Source organism: Berghia stephanieae, chromosome 6 (assembly GCF_034508935.2).
Source record: "Berghia stephanieae isolate SIO BIC M18660-M18661 chromosome 6, UCSD_Bste_1.3, whole genome shotgun sequence".
Classification (NCBI taxonomy): Eukaryota; Metazoa; Mollusca; class Gastropoda; order Nudibranchia; family Aeolidiidae; genus Berghia; species Berghia stephanieae.
The window spans coordinates 15,157,211-15,167,210 of record NC_088365.1 but is presented as its reverse complement, the minus strand read 5'-3'; the positions used below and the strand labels follow the sequence as shown (position 1 = coordinate 15,167,210).

At 38.8% G+C, this 10,000-nt stretch overlaps 1 protein-coding gene across 1 annotated transcript in view; it reads right to left on the bottom strand.

Moving 5' to 3' along the window:
* The window catches only part of LOC144974557 (uncharacterized), a 27,370-nt gene that overhangs the window by 1,481 nt on the left and 15,889 nt on the right, over positions 1–10,000 (bottom strand). The window contains exon 2 of the mRNA XM_078917535.1: positions 1–10,000. This exon is cut by the window's left edge and continues 1,481 nt beyond it; it is cut by the window's right edge and continues 1,031 nt beyond it. Within this exon, the coding sequence (XP_078773661.1) occupies positions 787–10,000 (9,214 nt within the window). The 3' untranslated portion in view covers positions 1–786.

Sequence of the window (10,000 nt, the reverse complement as noted above, 5' to 3'; positions counted from 1 at the left end):
AAAGGAAGAAAATGGGATAGTAAAAATTTATAGAATCACAATTAAAGCACACAAGAAAAGGTAAGACAAAGAGGAATTGGTTCAAATAGGAAACATGTAGATTCCAAGAGCACACTATCAAAGTACTTAGTTTGAGATCACCTAAAAGTTTCACCCAGACACCAGCACAAGATCCCACTAAGAGGAATACACTCAAATGGTTACAAATCATATGTTAAAAATAAAAAATAACAATACATAATGGAGAGATGATTTACAAGGAAAAAATATCACCTCCCAAAACTATAACTATACATTCGACTGTTTCCCTCCCAGCCAAGGACTCCGGCCAGGGTCAGGACAAAACCAAGTAATCTCATTCCAAGACAAAGACAGAAAGCAATTGAAAAACAGGTACAGGGGGACAGAAGACACAGCAAGTACCTCCCTGCCCACTATGGGAGGTCGGAACCCCACCCAGAGTTTCAAAGGTTTATTTTAAGGCAATCGCCAATAAGAACATTTTACATAGAATGTCCAATCAATACAGGTAAAATCAATAATTAACCAAAGGATAATTAAATAGATAAGTATAAATAAACAGAGAAAATAAATGGATAAATAAATGAATAAATAACCCTTACTTGACCACGTGGGCACCATCATAATATATAAACACATGCACATCATTTTTCAGGGTAATGATTTTTAGGAACTGCTTTTCATTCTCAATGTTAAATCGCAAGACTTCGTTTCAAAGAAGAACCATCAACCTCATGACATCAGTAAGTAATAATAAAAGCATCGTCATTTCGGACAATGACGTAACTTATTCCTTTTGCCGCCATCGGCTTTAAATCTTTTAACGAGAGTACACTCTTTGTGTCGTGCCCGCATATGCTTGTATAAATTGTATAGACTAAGATTTAAATAACAACACTGGGAACATTTATACATATTTTTACCATTACACATGACACGCAGCGGCTTGACAACTTCGGAGGATGAAATAGGCAAGCTTTTCATACCGACAACTTCATTTAAACCCTTGTAGGAATGCTTTAACACCTTGCCCCCTGTGAAAAGACCAACCCCGTTTTCCTCACTACCAGTTGCCAATCTGTCACCTGATATTCCTCCATTGTTAGCTCCCTGTATAATTTCTCCACCTTCTTTTCTTAGGTCTGTAATTGTAATGTCTTTATTGTTAATTCCACCATTTTCCTTCACTTGAAAATATATATTGGGACTAGACTTGTCACTGGAAATCTCTCTCTCATGGAATTTGACATGAGAATCAAGGTCTTTGCAGGTACTAAAAGTGTCCTTACACACAGAACACTCGAATAATTGGGACAAAACCCCCGAATCACAGCTGAGTTGTTTATTGTCTCCAATGTTAAACTCGGCTCCCGTATCATCATCACCTATTATCTCTGAAACAAAGTGCTTCCTCACTGCTTCATGATATTCTTTCCAGTCACCCCCGATACCTTTTTTAATGATAGTAAAACCTTTGTGTAGTCGCCTCATATGTTTGTATAGACTGGAACTATTACAAGTAACACGATCACATTGCGAACATTTAAACAATATTTTACCATTGCAAGTGAAAGGAATGACTCTTACAAACTTTTCTCTTGCATCATCAAACATGTTAGAAGAAGTCTGTATTGGAGAATATGGTTCGATATGCTGAACTACTAGACACTCGGGATGATAAATATCCATGTGACTATACAAATTGCCTGAACAAGAACTCCTTTTACCACACTCTGAACATTTGTATCTTTTTGTTCCACTTGCGACCTCTTCCTTAGAACTCCTCTCAATTCTGATTACTTTGCCTGAGGTCTTAAGGGGATTGGCCTCGAACCGGAATTCTATCCTTGGCTTCTGAAGTGTGACGCGGTTCTTGTGGACATTCTTAATGTGCTTGAGCAGATCGTCATTCGAGTTGCCGGACTTGCCACACACAGTACAGCGATACAACATTGCCCCTCTAGCAACCTCTTCTATCGTTGACTTAACAACTTTGGCCAAAGGGTCATTTCCTACATCCACACTAGCATTACTCTGATCCACCTCACTAGCGATTCTTCGAAGTACCTCTTGCCTGGCATTAAGTTTAAGCTGTCCTTCCATGTTTGTATTTTTGTCTGTAACTCTCTCGAAACCCTTCAAATTCTCACTCTGTGTGACAGTATAATCTCTGTACCACTCGTGGTTTATGTTTTCATTACCATTTCTCACTCCTTTCTCTGGATATCCTACATGATCTACTCCCAATCTTTCTTCCTCAATAGATGTTTCCATACTTTTCTCATTGTTTTTTCTATCACTTTCCTCTCTTTCTTCTAATCCAAAATCACAACTCAAATCGGCATCAACACTCTCATCAGGATATTGTTCTTTGTGAATTTTGACATGAATCTCAAGGTCTTTGCCAGTGCTAAAAGCACCTTTACACACGGAACACGCGAACTCAGCTCTAGAGACCAATTCTTTCGGACTTTTAGTGCCTTCAATACAAACTTCTGACCTCGCATCATCATCATCATTTACATCTAATCTTAAAGGTTTCGTGACTGCAACTTGGCTTTTGATGATGGCAAAACCTTTGTGTAACCGCCTCATGTGGCTGTATAAGCCAAAACGTTGAGAAGAAACACGGTTGCACAGAGAACATTTATACAAAGTTTTACTATTACGAATGACAGGAATGGCTTTCACAATTTTTTCACTTGTTTCATCAACCATGTTCGATGAAATCTGTATTTGGACGTATGGTTTGAAACGTCGTACTACCACAAACTCGGGATGAGAAATATCGATGTGACTATATAGATTGCCGGACGAGTTACTACCTCTCCCACATTCTGAACATTTATATCTCTTTTCTCCTCTTGCAATATCTTCTTTGGAGCTCCTAACAACTCTAACAACTTTGCCTGTGGTCCTAAGGGCATTGGTCTCTATACTTTGAAAGCACGATAAGGCCCTGGTTGTATTATTCATGACATACTCGTTGTGCTTTCTCTCGAAATGTTTGTACAAAAGACCGGTCGAGTTATTGGAATAGCCACATACTGAACAGCGAAACATCTTCTGCCCTTCAGTAATTTCCGCTTTCGTAGCCCTTCCACCCCTGACCATACGCCCATCTTCAACACCCTCACTACTATTATTCATACGTACATGTTTGGCCTCTATTTTCTCTTGACTACCTTTTATTTTCTTAATGATATGAAAGCCTTTGTGGCGAATCCTCATATGCCTGTATAAATTTCCTGTTCCAGAAGAAGTAATGAAATCACACTGAGAACACTTATGTAAACGTTGACCATTACGACTGTAAGCTATGGCCTTGACATAATTTTCACTCGTACTCGTATTAATACAACTCGAATCACTCGGATGATTTGGTTTTTGAGCTTTTAGTTTAAAACGTCTACCGTTGTCTGTACTGAAAATCTTTTTAACGACATGGTCTTTGTGATTACATCTCATGTGCCAATACAGATTGCTAGTCGAGTTGCTGGACTTGCCGCATACAGAACAACGATATATCTTTTCCCCTCTTGCAATCTCTTCTTTTGTTGCCCTCTCAGCTCTCGCAACTAAGCCATCTTCGCCTTCTGCCTCGACCTCCGTCTTTGAATTCTGAGTAACTGTCCATTTTTCCTGCAAAAAATTCTCAATAACATGGCCTTTGTGCTTAAGCCTCATGTGTTTGCACAGATTACCAGTATTTGTGTCTGACTTGCCACATATGGAACACTGATACCTCCTCTTCCCTCTAGCAACCTCTTCATTCGTTACCTTCTCAAGTTTGACCACTGGCCGGCCATCTTTAGACGTGACATCAATCACCGTCCGGTTTATGGTATTGTCTCCCTTCCAAATCTTTTCAACAACATGGTTCGGGTGGTTATGCTCCATGTGCCGGTACAAATTGCTGGTAGAGTTGCTTGATTTACCGCAAACTGAACAGCGATACATCGATGCCCCTTTGGAAACTTCTTCTTTTGTTGCTTTTTCAATTCTCACTATTGAGTCATCTTTGGTTATAACTTCAACCGCTGTTTGTGAATTCTGAGTCATTGAATTGTTTTTGTCTGATTCAATTCTTTTCTTAATTTTTTCATGATTTGTGATCTCGACCTCTGTCCTTTGATTTCGAGTTATACCACTGGCTCCCTTCCAAATCTTCTCAATCACGTGGTCTTTGTGTACATTTGCCATATGTTTGTACAAAACACCAGTCAAGTTGCTGGATTTACCGCATACTGAACATCGATACTTCATCTGCCCCTTAGCAATCTCTTCTTCTGTCACCTTTTCAATTCTGACCACTGGCCGGTTCCCTACACCTATACAACCGTTATACTTATTCTCACCAAAGTCATTAATCAGTTCATTATCTTCCGTTGGGAGGAAATTAGACTTAGGTTCTCTTTCGATGTGGGCATCTTTGTGTAAATCCTTATGGCTTTTTTTCAACAATTCATTCTGTGTAACGAGATTAACTCTATACCTTTCATTGGGTACCTTGACTTCATCACCATTTCCCGCCTCTTGAATTCCCAGATCAACTTCTCTTCCAGCAATAAAACTATCATCTAAAATCTTACCATCACCTCCCTCTCCTTCTTCAACTCCAAAAGCATTGTTAACATCGTGTTTATCAAAATCCATGGCCTGATTTCCTTCAATAATTTGGAAATAAGTAGAACTCTCAAAAGTGTGGAGAGAAGATCCTGCATTACCATTGGAACTTTGAGTGTCTTTAATAATATTCGCAGTCCTTATGCCATTATTACTATCAACAATATTTTTGTCTGATACAAAATTATTCTCTGTGATCTGGACCTCTATCCTTTGCTTTCCAGTTATACCACTGGCTCCCTTCCAAATCTTCTCAATGACGTGGTCTTTGTGCATATTTGCCATATGTTTGTACAAAACACCAGTCGAGTTGCTGGATTTACCGCATACTGTACACCGATACCTTCTCAGCCCCTTGGCAACCTCTTCTTTTGATACCTTTTCAACTCTGACCACTGGGCGGTTCTCTACAACCATAGTACCAATATATTTATTTTTAATCAAGAGTTCATTATATTTGGTTGGGATGAAATGAGACTTGGGTACTCTTTTCGTGGGGTCATCTTTGTCTAAATCCATCCGGCATTTTTTCAACAATTCATTCTGTGTAACAAGACCAACACCACACCCTTCGTCGGGTATATTGATTTTATCACCATTTCTCTTCTCTTGAATTCCCTGATCAACTTCCTCTATTTCTTCAATGAAACAACTATCACTATCATCTAAAATTTCTTCATCATCCCCTCCCTTTCCTTCTTCAATTCTTATAGCATGGTTATCACCAGATTTATCAATATCCATGACCTGCTTTCCCCCAAGAATATGGTCGAAAGTGTGGAGAGAAGATCGTGCAATACCATTGGAACGTTGAGTGCCTTTAATATTATTATTAGTCTTTGTGAGATTATTACCATCAACAATATTTTTGTCCGATTCAAAATTATTCTTTATTTTTACCTGATTTGTGATTTCCACGTCTGTACTGTGATCCCAAGGTATACCACTGGCTCCCTTCCAAATCTTCTCAATAACGTGGTCTTTGTGCATATTTGCCATATGTTTGTACAAAACACCAGTCGAGTTGCTGGAATTTCCACATATTGAACATCGATATTTCCTCTGCCCCGTAGCAATCTCTTCTTTCGTAGCCTTTTCAATTCTGACCACTGGGCGATTTAAAGCACCCGCACTACCATTATTCTTACCCAAGGTATTAGAGAGCTCTTTGTTTCGAGTATTTTTTAAATAACGTGCGTGTTCTCTTTCCGTACAAACTTCCATATGTAAGTCAATATCATTATCTTCTTCACTACTACTGTTTTCCGCTGATAATACATAATCAGCATCATTACCATCATCTTCTTCTTCTTCTGCTTCTTCACCATCACCACCCTTTCTTTCACCAATCACAAAATCATTGGTCAGACCCGATCTATCACCTGCGAGAACTTGATTTCCTTCGTGAGATTTGAAATGAGCAATTAGATTATCACAGCGACTTAACAAAACCTTACACATAGAGTACTCCAATGACTGAAAATCTGATCTTGAATCAATATTAGAGCTATGAGAGTCGTTCTTATTCCTCACATCATCATTTATATCCAAATTATTTACATCTGAATCATTTATTTTCTCTATTTCAACAGGATTATTGATCTCGATCTCAATATTCTGAGGTTTGTCTCCCTTCCAACTCTTCTTCGTGGCATGATCGTGGTGGTGTTTCTTCAAGTGTCTGCACATATTTCTAGGTAAGTTGTTTGAAATGCCACATACTGAACAGGTATACCTATCCTTTCCTCTGGCAATCCCCTCTTTCGATGCCTTTTCGATTCTAACCACTGGGCAATTGTCATCTACAACACATACATTATTCTCCCCCGATGCAATAGAGAGGCCTTTATATTGCGTTTGAGTGTTCTCTTGATCAGGGTAAAATTCCAAGTATAAAGTCATACCATCATCTTCCTCTGAAATTCTATCACCACTGCCCCCTTCTCTTTCCACATCTGTAATATCACTTGTCAGACAAAATTTACTATTTTCTATAATTTGATCAAATTTGAGATTATTAACTTGGTCTTTGCGCGTAGAATTTATTGCGTGGCTACACAGAGAATGATCAGAAGACGGGAAAGCAGATCCAGAATTATCATTCAAAGTTTGAGTCCCTTCAGCGTCAATCATATTTTTCATAACATTACGAATACCATTATCGTTTGCGTCTGAATCAATATCTATCTTTACTTCAACTTCAACTTGATTGGTGATCTCAGCCTCTGAGATCTGATCTTGTGGTGGGACTGTACCTCTTTCACTATCCTCATCAATGACATGGTTTTTGTGGTCATTCTCCATGAGTCTGTGCAGACGGACAGTACAGTCGCCGGGCTTGCTGCGTAATGAGTGGCAATACATTCTTTCCCCTCTGGCAATCTCTTCTTTTGTTGCTTTATTAACTCCAAACTTGACCTTTGTTCTTCGATTTATAGCTTTCGCCTTGGGTCTCCAAATTTTCTCAATCACGTAGTCTTTGTGTTTATTCTTCATATGACGGTATAGATTACCAGTCACAGTAGCTGACTTGCCACATGCTGAACAACGATACCTTTTCTTCCCTTTGGCAATCTCTTCTTTTGGTGCTATTTTAATTCTGACAACCGGACGATTTTCATCACCTTCAGCAATACTATCACAATCGTTAACATTTGATTGACTGTTATTTACTTTATCTTGATTTGTGTTCACATCCTCAGCCCTTTCATTCCGAGGTTTGGTCTTTGCTCCCTTCCAAATCTTCTCGACGACATGGTCTTGATGTTTAAGCTCCATGTGTCTGTAGAGACTACCAGTTGAGGTGCTTGACTTGCCACATACTGAACAGCGATACGCTTGTTCCCCTCTCGCAATCTCTTCTTTAGTTGCTTTTATAATTCTAACCACTGGACCATTTCTCGCAGGGTCCACTTCCTCTGTTATTGGATTCCATGTTCTAGACTTGTTTAATTTCAACATCTTCTCAATCACGTAATCTTTGTGGTTAGTCTTCATGTGACTGTACAGATTACAAGTCAAATTGCTTGACTGGCCACATACAGAACAATGATATCTCTTTTTTCCTTTGGCAATCTCCTCTTTAGTTGCCTTCTCAATTCTGACCACTGGACGGTTTCCATCAACGCAACTACCATCAAAGTCATCAGCATTGTTTACTTCTGCTTTGGGGTTTTTATTTACTCTATCCCGATTTGTGTGATCATCCTTCGTCTTTTCAATACTAGTTTTGGCCTTGACCCCCTTCCGAACTGTTTCGATCACGTGGTCTTTGTGTTTATTCTTCATGTGACTGTAAAGATTACCAGTCACAGTCGCCGATTTGCCGCATGCTGAACAACGATACCTCTTCTTCCCTCTGGCAATCTCTTCTTTTGATGCTCTTTCAATTCTGACCACAGAACTGTTTACATCATTTTCACTATCATCAATAGCAACATGATCGTTTACATCTGATTTAGTGTTTTTATTTACTCTGCTTTGATTTGCGTTCTCATCTTCAGTCCTTTCATTTTGAGATGTGGTCTGGTCTTCCTTCCAAATCTTCTCAATGACATGAGCTTGGTGGTTAAGTTTCATGTGTCTGTATAGATTACCAGTCGAGTTGCTAGATTTTCCACATATGGAACAGCGATACGCTCTTTCCCCTCTCGCTTTCTCTTCTTTCGTTGCCTTTACAATTCTAACCACATGATTATTTCCCGTATAGACTTCTTCTTCTGTCCTAGGATTCAAAGTCCCAGCCATTTGTAACTTCAAAATCTTTTCAATTACATGGTCTTTGTGGTTAGCCTTCATGTGCCTGTACAGATTACCAGTGGAGTTGTTTGACTTTCCACATACTGAGCAACGATACCTCTTTTTTCCTCTAGCAATCTCCTCTTTCGGTGTCTTTTCAATTCGCACCACTAGGCAATCAGTGACCTCTGAAATTATTGAATCATCAATTCCTTCTATTTCTTCTCCTTTATCTGAAAAATATTCATCATCACTTGTATCTCTTTCTTCTTGTCCATAATCACCACTATGGCAATAATATGAACATTCATCAGAATTTTCATTTTCATGACCTTTAACATGAAAATCAAGATCTATGTAATTCCTAAATGTTTCCATGCACACAGAGCACTCATAAGACTCAAAAGCAACTTCCGGGTCTGTATTGGAACTTTGAGTGTCTTCGATGTGATTCTCAGTCATATCAATACTGCTGTTGCTTTCCTCTGATCCAAAGCTTGATTTTACTGCTAATCTTCTTTGCCAACAACCGTCACTATTAGAGTCACCGTAGAGTTGCTTCATATGTTTACTGCTACATAATTGTACTTTCTCTCCTTCCCTTTTCTCATCTGTGGATGTCTCAATGATGTTCTCAGCACTTTTGATACGACAAGATTTTGGCTCACAATTAGCTGTTCCTTTCAGATCGGATGTTTCGGGACATATAAACTGGGCAAGGAAATCTGAATAATACTTGTCTAAAAATGGAGAATTCTCACTAAATTCTGTTCCAACATTTTCACACGTTAATAAAGTGTTGATATCTTTATCTAAATCATCATGGCAATGATTTAAAATATCAGCCGGAAGGTCAAAGCCATATATGTGTCCTCCATTAGTAATACTGTCTTTGTCAATATTTTCCATTCTATCCTCATTTACCTCTGTATCTTCAATCACTTCTCTTTCTTTCCCATCAATATATTCCTCTTTCTCCAATGAAAATTGAGCCTTGCGTCCATCTTGCTCCACTGCAATCTCGTCACTATTACATCCCTCTTTTTCTACTATAATTTCGTCACATTGCTCTCCAAAATCATCACTCAGACCTGACATAACACTTTCATTTGAATTTTCACCTTCAATGTGATGGAAGTTGACATGAAAATCTAAGTCTTTGTGTGTATCAAACGATTCCATGCAAATGGAACACTCATACGAATGAAAAGCACTTCCTGAACTTGTGCCAGAACTTTGAATGCCCTCAATCAAGCCCCAAGTTCTCACACTATCTCTTATATCACTGTCACTTATAAAATCTGATGTAAATTTAGTCTTTCTTTTTACCGAATTGCGTTTACAACGACCAGCTTTGAAGATTCTATAACCTTTGTGCACCCGCCTCATATGTTTGTACAGATTACCCGTACTAGAAGAACTAACAAAATGGCATAGAGAGCATTTAAACAAAGCCTTACCGTTGTAAAAAGTATGGATGATCCTGACAACCTTTTCACCTGAGCTTACATCATGACTGACCTTTTTTGATCGAGCTTGTTTTTGGATTGCAACACAATCGGGATGAGAAACGTCCATGTGGGCATACAGATTGCTTGAACAAGAACTGCCTTTG